Source organism: Podarcis cretensis, assembly GCF_951804945.1.
Source record: "Podarcis cretensis genome assembly, chromosome: 2".
Lineage (NCBI taxonomy): Eukaryota > Metazoa > Chordata > Lepidosauria > Squamata > Lacertidae > Podarcis > Podarcis cretensis.
The window spans coordinates 122,641,066-122,660,870 of NC_137171.1; the positions used below are offsets into that span (position 1 = coordinate 122,641,066).

At 44.8% G+C, this 19,805-nt stretch overlaps 1 protein-coding gene across 1 annotated transcript; it reads right to left on the bottom strand.

Moving 5' to 3' along the window:
• Nucleotides 1-1,378: 1,378 nt before the first annotated feature.
• Nucleotides 1,379-18,428, bottom strand: LOC307208888 (major histocompatibility complex class I-related gene protein-like). The gene is made up of 7 exons (XM_079963915.1): nt 18,313-18,428; nt 12,195-12,470; nt 10,187-10,462; nt 8,690-8,974; nt 7,803-7,889; nt 6,622-6,654; nt 1,379-2,327 (listed from the first exon to the last, which is right to left on the bottom strand). Exons 1-7 carry the CDS (start codon nt 18,386-18,388, stop codon nt 2,323-2,325), a joined length of 1,038 nt encoding a protein of 345 aa, XP_079820041.1. The 5' UTR covers nt 18,389-18,428; the 3' UTR covers nt 1,379-2,322.
• Between the last annotated feature and the right edge of the window lie 1,377 nt (nt 18,429-19,805).

The window sequence follows — 19,805 nt, forward strand, 5'->3', positions numbered from 1 at the left end:
GCCACATGAAGGGCCTGGGGTGGGAGGGAGGGAAACTGGCTGAGTGCGCATGCACATTTACTGCCTAACAGCAACCACAGCATCCAGGAGATCATGGCTGCAGAGATAAGAAGAGTTGTTTCTTTGTCTGAAGAGGTCACTTCCTGGTTCGCACGGAGAAGCCATTTTAAACAGAGCCCAGTGATGGAAGCACCCAACTGTATTGAGGCAGAACCAGGTGCTGACATTTTGCACCCCTAGCAATTGTGTTCCTGGGGCAGCCACCCCTGTGACCCCCACCCCCATGCTATTTTTTTTTTATAAATAAAGATGATCTTTATTGGTTTTTTATAATTACATACTATACATACACATATTATATTACATTTTACATTTATTCTTGCTCTCAAGAGCTGACTTTCTTCCTTCCTTCTTCTGGCTTTTTAGTGTCGTCTTTAACTTTTTGCATTGTCTTTATCCATTTTGTATATAGTTGTTCAATTTTTGTCCATGAAATGTCCGTAAACAAATAAATCTTTCTATATATACAATTCTTGTTGTCTGTCTATATTCATTTACAAATACTGTTCAACCTTGGTCATAATATACATTTTTAATTCATTTTGATATTACTGTCCAATAAATTTATTTGTATTTTCCCATTATGAGGTTTATTTCAGTTCTACTATTTTCCCTATTTCACATCATCTTCTCTATATATAGCATAAATTTCCCCCATTCTTTTTGATATGTTTCATCACCCTGATGTCGAATTTTTGCTGTTCGTTTGGCTATTTTACTTGCATCCCAGAGTACATTAATATCTGTACCTTTATTTAGATTTAATTCAAAGTATGTATTTAGATATTTTTTAGTTCTTTCTAATATTTCTGTATTATCTAACAAACTGTCATTTATTCTCCACCTCCATGCTGTTGGGTCTTTACTCTTCCATTCCATTACAATAACTTTATGATCTGAGTGTTAAGTGGTAAGGCAATGCCAGCTGCTGGCAATCTGAAGTGGGGAAAGAACATGACCAGATTCAGTTCCCGCTTCAGTTCACTTTCCATGTTTGTTTGCTTATTATCCAGCGTTCTGGAAGCTAAAAACAATGCAATATACCAGGAAATGATATTTAATGTATTGAAAAGGATGTTTAAAAAAACATTTGTAAAAAAACAAACACCAGAAGCTTTTCTTTTGAGATTTATAGGGACAGAAGTACCTAAATTGTACAGAAATTTATTTATGTATGCTACTACAGCAGCAAGAATGCTACTTGCCCCAAAATGGAAAGAAGCAGAAGTCTCAGCAAAGGAAGAATGGATACAAAAACTTATGGAATATGCAGAAATGGCAAAACTTGCCGGAAGAATAAGAAATCAAGATAACAAGCTTTTAATTTTTTTAAAATGGAAATGGTTTATTGAATATTTACAGATAAATTGCAAACACGTAAAAACATTGGGAAGATTATTGCAGTAACCTGCAGTTTCATACGAGTATATATTTAAAGTAGATTAATAAATGAGCAAATTAAATGAATTTGGATATGCAGAAGATACTAAAAAATAAATTTAAGGAACCGCAGAAAGAGGGAGACAGAAGTCAAGTTTTTAAATGTTAAAATGATTGTAAAATTAATGAAATGTATAAACCTGAAAACTATAAATACTTTTTAAAAAACAACACAATGCAATATACCATTATAAAAACAGGTGACTCTATTACAATTATTAAACAGGCCAAACTATTCAAAATGAAGCCGAACAGCACAAAACAAAGGTGGTGGGTCTCAGAACAGCTCAACTGTTAGAGGCCAAGGTAAAGAGATGCAGGATAACTTTAAAAGGAGTTCAGAAAATTTCATATAGGATAAGGCTATCAGTAGCCAATAGCCATAATGTCTATGTCATCACTCCATTATCAAAAACATCTGCCTCTGAAGACCAGCTACTGGGCATCAGAGAAGGGGAGACAGCTGTTGTGCTCAGGCCCTGTTTTTCGGCTTCTAGTTTGGCCTGATCCTGCAGCCTCTTCTGACATTCTTCTGATTACACTGTTAATACCAAAAAAACCCACATCGACTTTCCCCCCCTGGGTGCGAGTCTTAGAATTTTCCTCCAGGTGCAAGTATGTCTCAGGGCTATCTAGAAGCACTTCAAGCTATCTCAAGCCAAGGCCTGTGACATTAAAAAAAGAGTGAAAGACAAAGATCCAAAGTATATCTTGGTTCCAGCCAAGCTGAAGGACTCTCCAGAGGACAAAATTGGGTTCAGAGCATGGATGCGCTCATTCTCCCTCTCTCTCATTGTCCCTGAATCGCGTCCCCATGGTTGGTCATACTGCAAAGAGAGAGATAAAACAGATACTTACAAAAAAAAATTAACAGTGACATATCGTATTGTTTGAATGTCCCTTGTGTACATAAAATATTAAGAAATAAAGGAAAATTGGTACGCTAGGTTGTAAGAAAGTATTAGAAAGTATATTAAATGTAAGGTAATAATTATAAGTACATTCAAAATCACAAATGGCAGCTATATTGGGAAATGAAGGGAAGTCTATATTTATTTTACTTCAGTTTGGTGTTGTTGTTTTATTTTATTTTATGTACCATTATATGATTTTAGCTTAGCTGATATCAAAGTGGAATTTAGAAGGTCAAATTAACATTCTAAGTTAAACTAATTTAAGAATATATATCTATATATTGTATGTATGTGTATGTGTGAAGTTACATCTGTAATGACATTAATGAATTTCAATAAAGAATTTTTCAAAAAAAAAAAAAGGAAAAGAGAGAGAGAGAGAGAGAGAGAGAGAGAGAGAGATAAAACAGGGAACATTCTGCAAAATGGAAATATATTATTGTATGTAAGTATAGATCTGAAATTGTTGCTTATGGTGAACACTTTTCTATTTTCTAAAATTCCATTTTTAACTTTTCTTTTTTCTTCTACTTTTTTTCTTCCCTCCTTTTCTTTCTGAATATTGCTTTTTAGATGTATAAATAATTATGTTTATGTGTATATGTATGATAGGTAAAGGTAAAGGTACCCCTGCCCGTACGGGCCAGTCTTGACAGACTCTGGGGTTGTGCGCCCATCTCACTCAAGAGGCCAGGGGCCAGCGCTGTCCGGAGACACTTCTGGGTCACGTGGCCAGCGTGACATCGCTGCTCTGGCGAGCCAGAGCCGCACACGGAAACGCCGTTTACCTTCCCACTGGTAAGCGGTCCCTATTTATCTACTTGCACCTGGAGGTGCTTTCGAACTGCTAGGTTGGCAGGCGCTGGGACCGAGCAGCGGGAGCGCACCCCGCCGCAGGGATTCGAACCGCCAACCTTTCGATCGGCAAGTCCTAGGCGCTGAGGCTTTAACCCACAGCGCCACCTGCGTCCCTTATATGTATGATAGTTGTTTCTTAATTTCTTTACTTATTCGATATTCTTTTTCTTGTACTCAATAAACTTTATAATTAAAATTTAATTAACCCCCCCCCCAAAAAAAAACACACCAGGGAGCGTCTGCTGTGCATGGAGCCAAACAGATGAAACCAAAAGATTTCTCTTGGCAGAGAGAGGTGGGGAGGGAGGGGACCCTCAACCTTATACTCAAATGACAGAGAATCCTACAGAATCTGTAATGTTGTTCTGCTTTGAGGGCTCCCCATTGAGACACCTGGCTGGCCACTGTGGGGACAGGATGGGGGGATAGATGTGGCTGCTTCTTGTAACAAGTGCCTTATTTTTCTGATGTAAAGATGTAGGATTGGCTCATTAAGTCCTTGCATGGACCAGACTCAAGGAGAGACTTCCTACTCATCTTCTATGATTCTGTGGTTCTATGTGCCTAGGTCATTTGGTTTCAAAATGGTGGGGGGCAGAGGTGGTACATTATAGTTGCAGAGTCTCGGGGGCACCACAACTATGATGTAGAATGGAAGGCGCAAGGTGGGGGGTGCCAAATTTTGATTTTGCACAGGGAGCCACTGAAATTTGAGACCCCAAGGTCCATCACGTGCAGGGTGCGGGATGAGGAGATTTCACCCCTCCCATATCCAAGAATCTCCTGACGAGTCTGCTGATTCTCCAGAGAGGAGGAGCAGTGTTTTGCCTTCTACTTATTCAGCTCCAGCACCAAGTCAGTCAGTCAGTCAGTGTGTCGGAGAGAGAGAGAGACTGAGTGTTAGAGATCGTGTGTAGAGATAAGGTTGCTGCTAAGAGCAGCTGCAGACACTCAGTGCTGCATTCATTTATGCTTAGACCTATTTAGCTCTGTATATAGTTTTGTATTATAGTTGTAGTTATAGAATAAAGAAGATATTCTACAGAGCTGCTCTCCGAGTGGTTTATACACTGCTAGACTCTGCTAGACTCTGCTGTGGGCGACTGTATTGTGGAAGTGAATCCGGTGCTCACGGCTCTAAGCTGTGAGTCCACAGCACTTTGACCTGTTCCAGTTGAAGAAGGTGGTCTCTGGAAGTGCTACACAGCTCGCCTAGCCCAGTCGGGGTTGAAGTGCATGAGTCCAGTTGGTGACACTGGCTCAAGGGCGATGCTGACAGTGTGTTTGTCTGAATTTGATTGAGGAAACATGTAGTTGTGGCTTAGCACCTCATCAAACTCTGGGAAGTGCTCCAATCATTCACTGTCTGAAAGTTGCGGCACCACCACCAAAACCACAACCCAGCAGGAGGAAGTAGTGAGGGCCGAGGATCGGATGTGCTGACATTCTTCTATCCCACTGGGTTCTGAGTTCCTGTTTTTAAACCGCTTTGGGTCAACCTTAGTTCCAAAACTTTCCCTTCCCCAAACTGAAACTTCTGTACTGGTTGTCAGGATATTACCCACTTAAGCTCAAGGTTCTACTGCAAGTGGACAAAGCCCTAAGCAGACCAGTTTCCCCGAAGGACCACCTGATGTACCAGCCATATTCCTAGGATCAGCTGCAGAATCCCTCCTTGCTGTCCCACAATATTATCTCATATTCATTTCATTTCTACTCAAACTGGAGTTTTCAGCAGAGCATCACCATTAACTTGGAACACTGTCCTCACATTTTGTCACCTGCTGGTAAAGTTTCTGTTTCTCCAGGTATCTTTAGATAATTAATTGGATTCAGTGTTGGCCATTTGTTAATATTGACTCAGTTAATTTCTAGGGGAGGGGGTGAATCATGCATTCATTTTCATTGCTCCCCTTTCAATGCCACCTCGGTGTGGTGGAGTGGTTAAGAGCAGTGGACTCGTAATCTGGTGAACTGGGTTCGCTTCCCTTCTCCTCCACATGCAGCTGCTGGGTGACCTTGGGCTAGTCATACTTCTCTGAAGTCTCTCAGCCCTATTCACCTCACAGAGTGTTTGTTGTGGGGGAAGAAGGGAAAGGAGAATGTTAGCCGCTTTGAGACTCCTTCGGGTAGTGATAAAGTGGGATATCAAATCCAAACTCTTCTTCTACACCCCCTTCATGCTGGCTCTGTTCTGGCAGCCTATTTCTGGCAAGCTCCACAGCCATGGTTAAAAGAAAACACATATCCCTGTTTCATTCCACACACCCCACTCTGTGTTATTCGATTTCTTACTCCAAAAACCATATTTCTGTTTTGGAATCAACTGCTTTGGCCGACCTAAAATGGAGAAAACATGGACTCCACCTCAAACGGAGAGAAGCTGACTTCTTGCACCGTTTAAGCAGGGGGTTTGGAATCCAACCAAGAGGGAAGAAGCTTCCCTTTAGAAATATAAACCAGGTAGGAAAAGAACATGGTCAAAGGCAGTCTGATTCTTTAGGTCCCACCTCAATCACTGAGATCCTCTGATAAGGCACTACTGGTAGTTCCAAGAGCTCCAGTTAACTGTAACTAGGACACTGCCCTTTTCCTAATTGTTTAAAGTTACTCTGAGTTACTTTTGCAAAAGAAGTGACAAATAACCTTAATAAAATAAAATAAAAGTAAGAATGCCCATAAAGGAACCATCCCCATCTTCTTTCAGAAGTCTCTTAAAAGCTATACCTTTTATGACAGGCCTTTGTTAACATGAATTTTCTCTTTCTAACCAATTGCCATCTAGTGATGTTTTTTATGGATACGTTGGCTTGTTTTGTTCTCTTGAAATGTTTTAAAGTGCAGATTATTAATATGTGAGTAAAGGTAAAGGTAAAGGGACACATGACCATTAGGTCTAGTCGTAGCCGACTCTGGGGTTGCGGCACTCATCTCGCTTTATTGGCCGAGGGAGCCGGTGTACAGCTTCTGGGTCATGTGCCCAGCATGACTAAGCCGCTTCTGGCGAACCAGAGCAGCGCACAGAACCGCCGTTTACCTTCCTGCTGGAGCGGTACCTTTTTATCTACTTGCACTTTGACGTGCTTTTGAACTGCTAGGTTGGCAGGAGCAGGGACTGAGCAATGGGAGCTCACCCCGTCGTGGGGATTCGAACCACCGACCTTCTGATTGGCAAGTCTTAGGTTCTGTGGTTTAACCCACAGCACCACCCGCGTCCCTTAAACAGAACCCTTAAAAGGGCTTTGCAGGTACAGTTTATTTGCAAAGATAATTTCACTGGAACAGCCTTAGTGAAAGACAGAATTGCTCTTCCTCACACACTTGCCCCCACTTATCCCCACACACTTACCCCCACTGGAGCTGCCAGACCATTGTTTCTTAGCTGCAAAAGAAGGAAAGGAGAAGGAGGTTAGTGTCTTTGGCTGGGTGAGCAAGGATGGGGTTGTTGGGATATTCCGTTCCACCTTAAGAAGAGATGTGTGGAATTGTTGTATGTCACGTGTCTGTTTACTTTCCAGCACAGCTTGCTGGGAACTTCCGTTTGTGTATAGCTTTTGCTTATGCTGTCTTGCTTTGGACACAAAGGAAATTGGACATGGTTTCCTTTTGTCCTGATGTACGCTGAATAAACTGCTTGTAAATATGCTCACCCAACTTCTCCTGCCACCTCTGTTGCATAGTGTTTACTCTGCTGAGTAGCATGCCCTAGCTTCTGAAGCTCGGGTCGCTGATGCTTCAGCAAGGACTGGCGATCGCCCCGCACACCGGCCACTGGGCTGGAGTCAGCTGGGGGCCTGCCAATTGCCCCCATTTCCTTGGTCGCATGCCAACAACAGGATTATGGGCCCAGATCCACGGCACTTATCCCCCCTCTCTCACACACATATGCATGCCCTTCTCTGATCAGCTGTCTTACTGTTCTAGCGAGAGACAAAACCCGTGACAAATATGTGAGATTTTGACCAGCTTCGGCCCATCTGAAGCTGAAGCTGGTACCGGCTCGTCTTATCTGGAGCCCAAGCAGAGCGTCGTCACACACAGCGGAAGGATAAGCAGTATGTGCCACATTCTTAACTTTATTTACACTTCTATGCTGAGAGAATACAAACATGCATCTTGCCTCTGCGAGAGCAGAGAAGCAACTCCTCTCAGAAACAAAGAACACCGAGAGAACAGTGAAAAACAGGAAACCAGTGAACGTCACATCCAGTCTCCCATTCCCGTGGGAACCCAACAGTAACTCTGACTGTGGAATGCAAAACAAAGCCTTGTGACTGCAGCTGCTGCTCAGTGAGGGAAATAGAAACCAACAAAATACACATATATGCTAAGAGTTACAAACCTTTAAACTAATGCATCAGTGGTGGGGGAGATAAGAAGGGGAGGGCCAGCAGAGGAGAGCAGCAAAACTGTAATCCAAACTGATGCATCCTTCCCAGAATGGAGAGTCTCAGTAGGAAAGGGAATCACTTCAGCCCACAGAATGACTGACTGCAACCTGGTAGCAAATGCGGCCACAAACATACTTACTGATGTGCACATAGATCCCAACACTCACAGCCACCAGGAAGAAGATTCCGCCCAGGATGCAGCCAATAATGATCCCCACGTGGGAGCCTAAAGTTGAATGGTGGGAGGGGAGGAAGAGGAGAATAATTGAAGGGAAACCAAAAAGAGTCTTTGCCTTTCATGGGGGAAACCAAAGATGGCCACAGGACTTAGGAGCTCATGAAATTCAGAGAGGTTCAATGGTACAAAGTGGGAATAGTGAAGAATGGCCCATCCCACCCCTCTTCACCCACCCAGCTTTGCAAGAGTCCTTCCGGGGCTGGAGTGAAAGGTCATTCTCTCCCTACAGAGGGATGCCTTAAAAAGGTTTTACTCATCAACATCTGGCTGACATGTTCACCTTTAATATACGCAAAATATTTGTGAACTTTCCAGGACATCGCAACCACTCAGGCTTACCAGGGGAAAGATGGCAGCCAACGTTTGCCAGTACTGTATACTTGAAGGAGTGGCTCCACCCCCATCGCTCAGCCTAGACACTGAGGTCCAGCTCCGAGTGCCTTCTGGGGGTTCTCTCACTACGAGAAGTGAAGTTACAGGGAGCCAGACAAAGGGTCTTCTTGGTAATGGCACTCTCTACATGGAATGCCCTCCTATCAGATGTCAAGGAGATAAAGAACTACACAACTTTTAAAGACATCTGAAGGCAGCCCTGTATTGAGACATTTTTGATGTTTGACGTATTATTATGTTTAATATGTGCTGGAAGCTACCCAGAGTGGCTGGAGAAACTTGGCCAGATGGGCAGGGTATAAATAATAGAAGTATTATTATTTAGAATATCTAAATTTGAGTTCAGAGCAGATTGGGCATACTTCCATCCCATTCCTCTCCCCACAATCTCTCACCAGGTTCTTCTGAGGGCACGTCCATAGGCTTCTGTAGGCCAATGTGCTCCACATGGCACCAATAGTGGTTCCTCTCTTTGGGGTTGATCTTAATGCTGAGCCAGTTGTAGTAGGTTCCATCTGAGTTGGGGAGAACGCCCCCATGAACTGTATCCTGCCCAGAAGCTTCCCCATCCTTTCTCCAGGTAGAGTTGATCTCCTTGGGATAGAAGCCGTGGACCCGGCAGATGAGAGTTTCCACGCCATCATTGTTTGGCTTCCTAGTTACCTTGACTACTGGGGGTTCTGCAAAAATGGCAGCACTTTAGTTAACACATGAGGCTCTCCAGTGCCTGGCAGGAGGAACACTGAACTATGCCCCACCCCAGAGATTTACAATCTCTGGTCTACAGCACCCCCAAGAGACACATTTCCATAGGAGCTATTGTACAAAGTAGCTTCCTTGCGATAAACACTTAAGTGCCTCGTTGGCACTCACAACCTCTGATTATTCCTAGGATGACAGGAATACAGCATTGTCCAAAAGCAACTTCCCCAAGGAATTTGGTTGAATCTAAATTTATCAGGCATAAAAAATTTCCCAATACAGAACTATCTAAACAGATAGTTGTTTATTTCCCTGACATCTGTCGGGAGGGTGTACCACAGGGAGGGCGCCACTACCGAGAAGGCCCTCTGCCTGGTTCCCTGTAACCTCACTTCTCGCAATGAGGGAACCGCCAGAAGGCCCTCGGAGCTGGACCTCAGTGTCCGGGCTGAACAATGGGGGTGGAGACGCTCCTTCAGGTATAGTGGGCCGAGGTAGTTTAAAGGGCTTTAAAGGTCAGCACCAACACTTTGAATTGTGCTCGAAAATGTACTGGGAGCCCATGAAGGTCTTTCAGGACCAGTGAAAAAGATTGCTGACCCAAGAAACCAAGACTTTAGTGTCATCAGTCCAGTCCTTTGGAACACTCTGCCAATAGAAATTTGGCAAGCACCTTCAAGTCCCAATTTTTAAAAGCTTACTGAAAACATTTCTATGTCACACGGCTTATGCAGGCAATTAAGACTATAAACATCTACAATAGAGAAGAAGAAGAAGAGTTTGGATTTGATATCCCGCTTTATCACTACCTGAAGGAGTCTCAAAGCGGCTAACATTCTCCTTCCCCTTCCTCCCCCACAACAAACACTCTGTGAGTGAGTGGGGTTGAGAGACTTCAAAGAAGTGTGACTAGCCCAAGGTCACCCAGCAGCTGCATGTGGAGGAGCAGAGACGCGAACCAGGTTCACCAGATTACGAGACCACCACTCTTAATCACTACACCACACTAGTTAACTGATGCCTGTTTTTAACTGTTTAAATGTTTTATTGCATGGTTTTATAGTTTTATTACTGTAAACTGCTTGGAGATATTTGTTGTGACAAAGCAGTGTAGAAATATTTTTATAACTATCTAACCAATTAACTAAATGAAATATGCCATCTTCCCCCACCTCTGTTGTCCTCCTCACCTTTTCGCAGCAGAGCCTCCTTTGCGTAGGCTTCATATTTCTGCAGCCATTCAATGAAAACCACCTCCACTAAGAACTTGAAACGTGGGATCATGGAACTGTCAGCCTCCCACATCCTCTCAATCACTTGGGCCACCGCATCTGCTGCAATCCAGGCATCAGTCTCCTTGTCAAGGCTGAGAAAGTCCCTCCCATCATAGCCAAACGTCCAGTATGCTTCATTGCTCCCATGTGGACTCACCTCAGAGCCAACCATCATCTGCCATGTGTGAAAACCTGAAGAAGACACCCATGATGAGATCACAATGGGGGCATTAGAACAGGTGCAGACCACCCTCTCAAAAACAACAACCACCACTTTTCACCATCAGATCTCAAGCCCTATTTGGTTCTTCTAGATAGATTGAATCTCTCTGACAGTGCTCCATTCATCACTATTTGTGCTTCTGGGTATTGATACAAAAGTCAGATCCAATTGATAAATTCCACACCCAAATTGAAATATTCTAATACTTTAAGCAATTAAATCAATTCTACTCTATCAAATGCTTTTTCTGTAGAAACAGAAAAGCGTGTGGTTGTTTGCTCCTATGTGTGATCCGTATTGCATTTCTCAGTCTTCTAATACTTGTTGCAAGTTTCCTACCTTTCAACCTGCTTGATCTAAATTTATATATTTTACAATGATATCATTCAGCCTTATTGAATCAAAACTATCTTTGCTTAAATCATGGAAGAAATCAATCTGTTAATACACGTGACTACTGTTATTATTTGCAATAAGGGTTTTTCTATGTCATGAAGACCACCTGTATCCATTGATTCACAATTTTTTAAAAAGGTTTTTTTATCACTTTCCCAGTATCTTCTAATTTAATTTGTGCTTGCAATTTTCCTAAGTCAGATTTTGTCACCTTTGGGATTCTTTTTTGAAAAAAACTTTTCATTATTCTGTATTGCAGGGTTATCTGATTTATATAATTAATCATAAGATATCTTAAATTGCTTTACTGTTGCCTTTGTCATGCTAGCTGCTACATTTCCATAGACAATTGATGAAATTGTTTTCTTTTTGCTCTTTGCTTAGAAATTTTGCTAAGATTTTAGATGGTTTGTTACCAAATTCAGAATATTTTTATCTAAGAAAGAATAAAGATATCTCCATTGCATTAGCTCAAGCTGTTGTCTAGTACCCTTTCATTGGTCATATATTTGTGAATCTCTATTTTGCTTATGTAGTCATTCCAAAGTGCTAATCTTATTTCTCAGAAGAGTCCCTTGTTGAAATATTCTTTTTGTAAAATCACTTTTAAAAAATAATTATGCCCCTTATACAGGCTTTGCCTGCATCCTATATAGGCCAAGTGACCTTCAGTCACAAGATCTACCAGGAAGGGTAGATGTGTTCTCTGGTGGTAGTTATGCATATTATCCAATATAGCTGGATTGTTTACCTTGCCTACCTCCCCAGAAAAAAATCTTTCTTAAGCTCATCTCTCTCTCTCTGCCCCCCTTCCCTCCCAACCAGCATTCAATGTGCATAGTGTGTGGCGAATTCAAATCTCTCTCACCACCAGGGATGGGGGGGGGGGTCAGTTCAGTTTAGTCCACTTCTATAGGTGAACCTACTTAAACTGCACTATCTCAAACAATATGATGGTCGCAACAGACTCATCCTTCAATTTTGCAGTTCTCCCAATTTTGCTATGGAGTTCTCCAGCCAAGTAATGTGAACAAAACTGCAACACCTGGACAAAGTGTGCATAAAAATGCATAAATTCATGAAATGGTCATAGAAAAATGCAATGCATTTGAGGAAACTGAAAAAAAGGTTCATTGTTGGGGGGGGTGTTGATATTTTAGGAGAAATTCACACTAAAATGTTAATGAGGACTTCCTTTTTAAGTGCAAACTGATGTAGAAATGAGAACTGAATTTAAGATTGGAAAAATAAGAAATGGAGGGAGCTTGAAATCGACAGATTCGGCCCTTTCTTACATGCACTCACCCTTGCTGTGGTTGTAGTACTGCCTTATGATACTGTGATAATTTTCAAACCACCGCTCACTGTCCTCCAAGACTTTGGTGTACCTGTCCCAGTACTCATGAATATCCTCCTTCAGCTTTTTAGCCCAGGAGACTTGAGGCACCCCCTCTTCTGTGTTGCTATCAAAGCGAGTGACGAGCTGGTCATCTGCATACCCCAAAGCAGTGAACTTGGGCATTCTCTGATCAGGCTCTGACACAGATATGTAGATAAGCTGGAACTTGTGGAAGGAGGAGCCTGGAGAGGAGAGAGAGGGGCAGAGTTCAAGTGATTTGCAAGGGACACGACCATGAGCTCCACCACCACCCCGGAGAAGTGAGGAGAAGTGGTGGCAGTGGTTTCCAGGTTCCAACAAGATCTCAAGAAAGCCCCACAAAATCTTGAGGGCTCTCGTGAGATCTTGCCAGAGCCCAGAAGCCAGAGCCCAGCCACACAACCCCAGTAAGTAAGGCCTCGGTGGGGGTGACACTTTCCCATTCTGTCTGTAGTAGCAAAGCAGGATGGATTTCCTTCTGCTAGTGTCAGGGGTGGAGGAAGGGGAGTGCTTTGGGAGCAGGCTGCCCCGGGTGTCACCACTGAGGGAGGGTGACAAAATGCCGGGGGTCACTCACTGTGGGACCTGCAGTGCACCCAAGCCACACATCTCTCCTGGGAGTGACGTGGTGGCTTGGGCACCTGCAGGCTCTGCACTACCCCAAATGGTCCGCCCACCACCTCCCCCTCAGCTATAGGGTGGCTGAGTGGGAGGAGGCAGGCAGACTCCTTGGAGGCCCCATGGAGCACCCTGCCCTGGCTCCCCCCTCCCCCAATGGGAGGCTGCCCCTGTTGGGATGCATCCGGGGAGACGGGGGCATTTGGTGGGTCCCCAACTGGCTCCAGCCACCAGCCGGCAGCCGGGCAAACTCCAGTTCTCAGAACAGCATCAATCAGCGACTCGAGCCTCAGTAGCCTTCAGAAGCTGAGCACACTCTTATCAGCAGAGTGAATAACTTCTCATAATGGAAGTGGCAGACAGAGACATGTGTAAGCATTTTAACAGGCGTTTATTCAGCATAGTTCAGGAACAAAGGAAAAAACATGTCTGCTTCCCTTCGTGTCCAAGCAAACAGCAGTATAGCAAAAGCAATATACAACAGATGTTCCCAGCAGACTGTGCTGGAATGTAATCAGACATGTGACATACAACAATCCACACATCTATTCTAAAGGTGGAATGGAACTATGCCCTAATAGCTCCACCCCTGGGCACAGGGCACACATGCCACCCCAGGCACCTGATCGACCTGCTTCACTGCTGGCCAGTGGCAAAATATTTACAGCAGTAGGAGAGAGAGAGAGAGAAGCTTTGGCTATCTAGACACCGTGTGACATTTTGTTTGTTGACAGCTCTTTCTGGTTTACAGAAAAAAAAAAACTGTATGAGCACAGAAATCTGCTTCTCTGGGGCAGTTTTATTGGGATTCAGTTGCAAACCCACCCACCCCCACCTCAGGCACTTTTTGTAAGAAAACTATACAGTGGTACCTCGGGTTAAGAACTTAATTCGTTCTGGAGGTCTGTTCTTAACCTGAAACTGTTCTTAACCTGAAGCACAACTTTAGCTAATGAGGCCTCCTGCTGCCGCCGTGCCGCCGGAGCACAATTTCTGTTTTCATCCTGAAGCAAAGTTCTTAACCCGAGGTACTATTTCTGGGTTAGCGGAGTCTGTAACCTGAAGCATCTGTAACCCGAGGTACCACTGTACTGAATAAAACAATTGTAAATGACAAGTGACAGAAATCTGGGGGCACCATCTACTATTGTGCAGGTGATAGAGGGACATCTAGGTTGTAGGTCTACAACTGTAATGAAAAGTTCACTATGTGGGGTGGATTTTACCCCAAGGGGCTGGGAGGAAACCGCAGGAGATTTGGCTGTGAACTGCACGCACCTGGGGAGCTTCTGCGGCTTGTTATGTCATGTCCTCCTCCCATTCAGCTTCCTTTCAGGGTCAAACTGCAGTTAGGCTCAGCCAGCCTGCGGAACATCTGCCATTTTTATTTTGAAAGGAAAGCAGCCTCTCAGAAGCTGCAGGTGTTGCAAGGTGGTGGACGCGGTACGCAGCAACTTCCCATCCCCTCCCCTCTACCTGAAGCAGAAGCTGAAAAAGAGCAAAGGGGGGGGGGATTTTCCACCACCACCCCAGGCTGAGAAGCCCCTGAAACTCCCCCCAACCCTCCTCACCAGCAGTACCTCTGCCTCTGTTGCTGTTTGTGGTGTGTGGCGGGGCGAGGAACATGCAGGAAGAGCTGCTCCTACTTCCTCTTTCTCCTGTCTTAAATGTGTGGTTATTTATGCATCAACACCACCCCCCAGTTGCAAGGAAAATCAAAGGTCAAGGTGATGGACTTTATGGGACTGGCCGAGATGACGGGCAGAATCCGTGACCAGGGGAAAGAGACAGTGGAAGAGGACTGGAAGAAATTTAAAATATATCTTAAAAATAATTGTAAAATTGAGGAATGTTAAGATGTCAGGGGGTAAGAGGTAAAGAATTGCAGCAGTAATCAAAAAAACTAAAGGAATCTTTATGAAAGGGAATTAAGACAATGGACCTAAGGGTTGCTAAAGAACCATCAAACAAGGATGCAGGGATGGGGAGGTATGGGGAAGTCAAAAGAAAGAAGGGTATGAAATGATGAGTTTGAAGTTATATTGTTCTATATTGTTTTTATTATCTGTCTGAAAAACGAATAAAAATTATTAAAAAAAAAAAAAAAGGAAAATCAAAGGTCAGCACTGGCACAGTTATGTAAAAACTGAAAAGAGCCCAAATGGAAGCTAAAACCCACGGCCATCAGATAACAGAATCGTACCATTGTAGGAAAGGACACCCAAGGAACTGGGGGGGGGGCAGTGGCGTAGCATGGGTTGTCAGCACCCGGGGCAAGGCAAGTAATTTGCGCCCCCTAGCCCGTGGATTTGCGCCCCCTAACCCGTGGATTTGCGCCCCCTAACCCGTGGATTTGCGCCCCCTAACCCTAACCCCCAGATGTTGCGCCCGGTGCGGCCGGCCCCCCCTGCACCCTCCACGCTACGCCACTGGGGGGGGGGGAGAGAGAATGTAGGAATCACAGCTAAAGAATCCTTAACAGACAGCCATCCAATCTCTGCTTAAAAAACTTCCAACAGAGGAGAGACCACCAACTTCCAAGGTAGTTTGCTCCATAAATATTAAATTAAATCTTAATAATTCAATTCCAAAGCTGGGCAACCCCTTTAACAAATAAAAATATGTTCTTCATCAGGAAAGACGCTATACGAAGTTAATTCGTTCTGGAGGTCCGTTCTTAACCTGAAACTGTTCTTAACTAGAGGCGTGCTTTCGCTAATGGGGCCTCTTGCTGCTGCTGCGCCGCCAGCACACGTTTTCTGTTCTCTTCCTGGGGCAAAGTTCTCAACTCAAGGTAACTCTTTCAGGTTAGCGGAGTTTGTAACCTGAAGTGTTTGTAACTTGAGGTAGAAGAAAATAATAATAATAATAATAATTTATTATTTATACCTCGCCCATCTGGCTGGGCTTCCCCAGCCACTCTGGGTGGCTTCCAACAAAATATTAAAATACTGTAATGCATCAAACATTAAAAACTTCCCTAAACAGGGCTGCCTTCAGATGTGTTCTAAAAGTCTGGTAGTTGTTTATCTCTTTGACATCTGGTGGGAGGGCGTTCCACAGGGTGGGTGCCACTACCGAGAAGGCCCTCTGCCTGGTTCCCTGTAACTTGGCTTCTCGCAGCGAGGGAACCACCAGAAGGCCCTCGGCGCTGGACCTCAGCGTCCAGGCAGAACGATGGGGGTGGAGACGCTCCTTCAGGTATACTGGACTGAGGCCGTTTAGGGCTTTAAAGGTCAGCACCAACACTTTGAATTCTGCTCGGAAACGTACTGGGAGCCAATGTAGGTCTTTCAAGACCAGTGTTATGGGGTCTCAGTGGCTGCTCCCAGTCACCAGTCTAGCTGCTGCATTCTGGATTAGTTGTAGTTTCCAGGTCACTTTCAAAAGTAGCCCAACGTAGTGTGAATTGCAGTAGTCCAAGCAGGAGATAACCAGAGCATGCACCACAAGAAGAAGAGTTTGGACTTGATATCCCGCCTTTCACTCCACTTAAGGAGTCTCAAAGCGGCTAACATTCTCCTTTCCCTTCCTCCCCCACAACAAACACTCTGTGAGGTGAGCGGGGCTGAGAGATTTCAAAGAAGTGTGACTGGCCCAAGGTCACCCAGCAGCTGCATGTGGAGGCGTGGAGACTCGAACCCGGTTCACCAGATTACGAGTCTACCGCTCTTAACCACTACACCACACTGGGATCCCTGACCATTAGGTCTAGTTGTGACCGACTCTGGGGTTGCGGCGCTCATCTCACTTTACTGGCCGAGGGAGCCAGCGTACAGCTTCCGGGTCATGTGGCCAGCGTGACTAAGCCGCTTCTGGAGAATCAGAGCAATGCACGGAAACGCCGTTTACATTCCTGCCGGTGCGGTACCTATTTATCTACTTGCACTTTGACGTGCTTTTGAACTGCTAGGTTGGCAGGAGCAGGGACCGAGCAACGGGAGCTCACCCCGTCGTGGGTATTCAAACCACCTACCTTCCGATTGGCAAGTCCTAGGCTCTGTGGTTTAACCCACAGCGCCACCCGCGTCCCTACCACTGTACAAAGCAGAGGCGAAGTTTCAAGGGGAAGAAATCCTGTTTTATATACTTTTGCTGAACCACAAGTTTCTAAGGAGCGGTTAACAATGACCACAGAGTCTTTTATGATGGACCTCCTCCTCTCTCTCTCTCTCTCTCTCTCTCTCACACACACACACACACACATACACACACACACACACACACACACAACTGGTCCTGCTAGTTAGGGATGATGGGAGTTGTAGTCCAAAAACAGCTGGAGACCCAAGTTTGGGAAACACTGCAGTCTGAAGGCACATTCTGAGCCCAGCCAAAAAGACAGAGATTGCCCCACAACTACTAGAGGGACCTGCAGAAGCGAAACTCCCCAGAGGCAGTTTCAAGAGGAGCACAAAACTTAAATCCTCCTGGGCAATTACATTTTTGCATACACTGAAAAGCCTGGCAGGGCTCATTTCCTACTACTATGAAATATTTAAATACCTTGGCAAGAGCTCAGCCAGATGTGAGAAAGGTGTTTTGTGTGTGAGTGTTTGTGTGTGTGTGTGTGTGTGTGTGTGTGTGTGTGTCTGTCTGTCTGTCTGTCTTTCTCTCTCTCTCTCTGTGTGTGTGTGTGTGTGTGTGTGTGTGTGTGTGAGAGAGAGAGAGAGAGAGAGAGAGAGAGAGAGGGATGTTCAGTCCAGGAACAGAATACAATCAACACCAATTGAGTGGAGCAATGTGTGTTTGTGTTTACAGAGATAAAAGTATTGTGGGGTGGGAAACTCCTGTTTGTCAGAAGTTCTGTACTCTCCTTTTCCTATGGCAAAGCCTAAGGCTGGTGCTTCTTCTATACTTTTCCTGACAGCTTGCATGACTTTACAGCGCAAGGGATTTTATTTTTTATTTTTTTGCACCTAAAAGACAGTGGAATGGACTCGCTCTCCTTCCTTGGAGGTTTTTAAGGCTTCAAATTTAAGCAGAGGTTGGAAGGCCATCTGTCATGGATGCTTCAGCTGAGATTCCTGCCTTGCAAGGGGGCTGGACTAGATGACCCCTGAGGTCCCTTTCCAACTTCGCAATTCTATTATTCTATGACACAAAGTTGATCAGCTGGAGATTTGGAAGCGGGCAAATTCCCCAAATACCTTCAGCGAAAGAAGGAGACACCTCCAGGCTCCCCCCCCCCCATGCAAGGCTAGCTTTTTTTTTAGGGGGGGGGAGTATGGAGCTCCAGGAGTTTTTTCTCGTGATGGCAACAGCAGGAACTGACCGGGAAGGGAGACTTGCGTTGGGGATGCAGTGCAAGGTGATCAAACCCGCCTGCCCTTACTCTGCCTCCAGTAAATGCGTCGCGCGGAGTAAAATTGCCCGCTGGCAAATTCCTGTTGCGCGCCAGGCAGCTTAGCCCGCAAAGTCACTCACCGGCGCAGCCGCGCAGCAAAAAGTCAGCAGTCGCCACTAGGATGAAAACGCACCGCCGATGCAGCCGCAACTCCATCCTTCCTCGCCCTCTGCTCTCCGCCTCTGAAACCCGCTGAGTTGCGAATCCGTGTCAAAAGCAACGATTGGCGGAGGGGTGTGTGTGTGTGTGTGTGTGTGTGTGTGAACATTTCTACCAATCAGAAAAGCGCGTGCAGGGGTTGCAGTGCAGCCGAAGAGCACGGAAAACGAAAGGAAAGGTTTTTTTGCGCTGAGCTCCTGTCTGGATTTCCAGGCGCAAGAGCGTGGGAACAGGAGCTTCGCTCCTGAATCAGACCCGAAGCCCTTCTCAGGACAGCATTAAGAGCCTAAGAGGCCCTATGAACTTAAAAGATTTTGGTGCCCCCATGTAATAATAATAATAATAATAATATGTTCACCTGCACCAAATGGATTCTCCTTTCCAGGAAGCTTTTAAAGAGAAATTGGATGGCCATCTGTCATGGATGCATTGCAAGGGGTTGGAGTAGAGATGATCCTTGCTTTGACTATATTTATTTACCTACTGAATTTATAGAGCTGTCCTATAGCAGCAGGACCCTAGGAAGGCAGTGGGGTGTAGTGGTTAGAGTGTCGGCCTAGGACCTGGGAGATAATAATAATAATAATAATAATAATAATAATAATTTATTTATTTATACCCCGCCCTCCCCAGCCAAGACCGGGCTCAGGGCGGCTAACACCAGCTATAAAAACAATTAATTAAAATACAACTTAAAAACAAGATTAAAATACAACATTAAAATGCAGCCTCATTTCAGTAGGAACTCAAATCAAAAACTTTTTTGGGGATGAAAACGTCCAATCTTCACTAAGGCCAACTATTCAGACTGGTCCTGCGTGGGCCAGAAAAAAGCCAGGGAAGTCCCCAAATAGGGGTTCCATCACCCAAAAAAAAAAAGCCAGGGAAAAGAAGGAAAGAGGGGGAGGGGATCAAGTTGATTCCAAGCCAAAGGTCTTGGATCCGGGTTCAAATCCTCCCTGGGTCATGAAGCTCACTGAGTGACGTCATAGTCAGTCACAGCCTCCTAACCAACCTCTCGGGGTTCTTTAACTGAAGGGGGTTTTACACCATGTAATTTTTTGTAGAAAAGGGTGGGATATAAATGCAATAAGCTCTTCTGCTTACCTGTGTCAGAAAGCTGGAGGGGCCAGCCAGGTGGAGATGTCAGTCAGCAACCCAGCATCCAGAGAACTCTACATGGTCTCATTTGGGCCCACACCAGTTTCAAAATGCACCTGTCACATGGCTTATTTCTGAGGAGAGGTCAATGACCATTTTGGGTACAGGGAGCTGTTGGGAGTTGATGGTGGGTGAAGACAGAGTTGAAACAGTTTTGGATAAACCTGATGGAGAAACCACCCTGCTTCTGTTTTGAACCTTGTATTAGAATAATAGAATAATAGAATTGGATTAGAATATAGTGGTACCTCGG

Coding starts and splice junctions, on each gene's coding strand:
- LOC307208888 (XM_079963915.1), bottom strand. CDS start 18,388: ATGGAGTTGCGGCTGCATCGGCGGTGCGTTTTCATCCTAGTGGCGACT. Junction 10,463..12,194: donor GTACTACAACCACAGCAAGG/GTGAGTGCATGT, acceptor TGTCTTCTTCAG/GTTTTCACACATGGCAGATG. Junction 8,975..10,186: donor GGAGGCTCTGCTGCGAAAAG/GTGAGGAGGACA, acceptor CCATTTTTGCAG/AACCCCCAGTAGTCAAGGTA.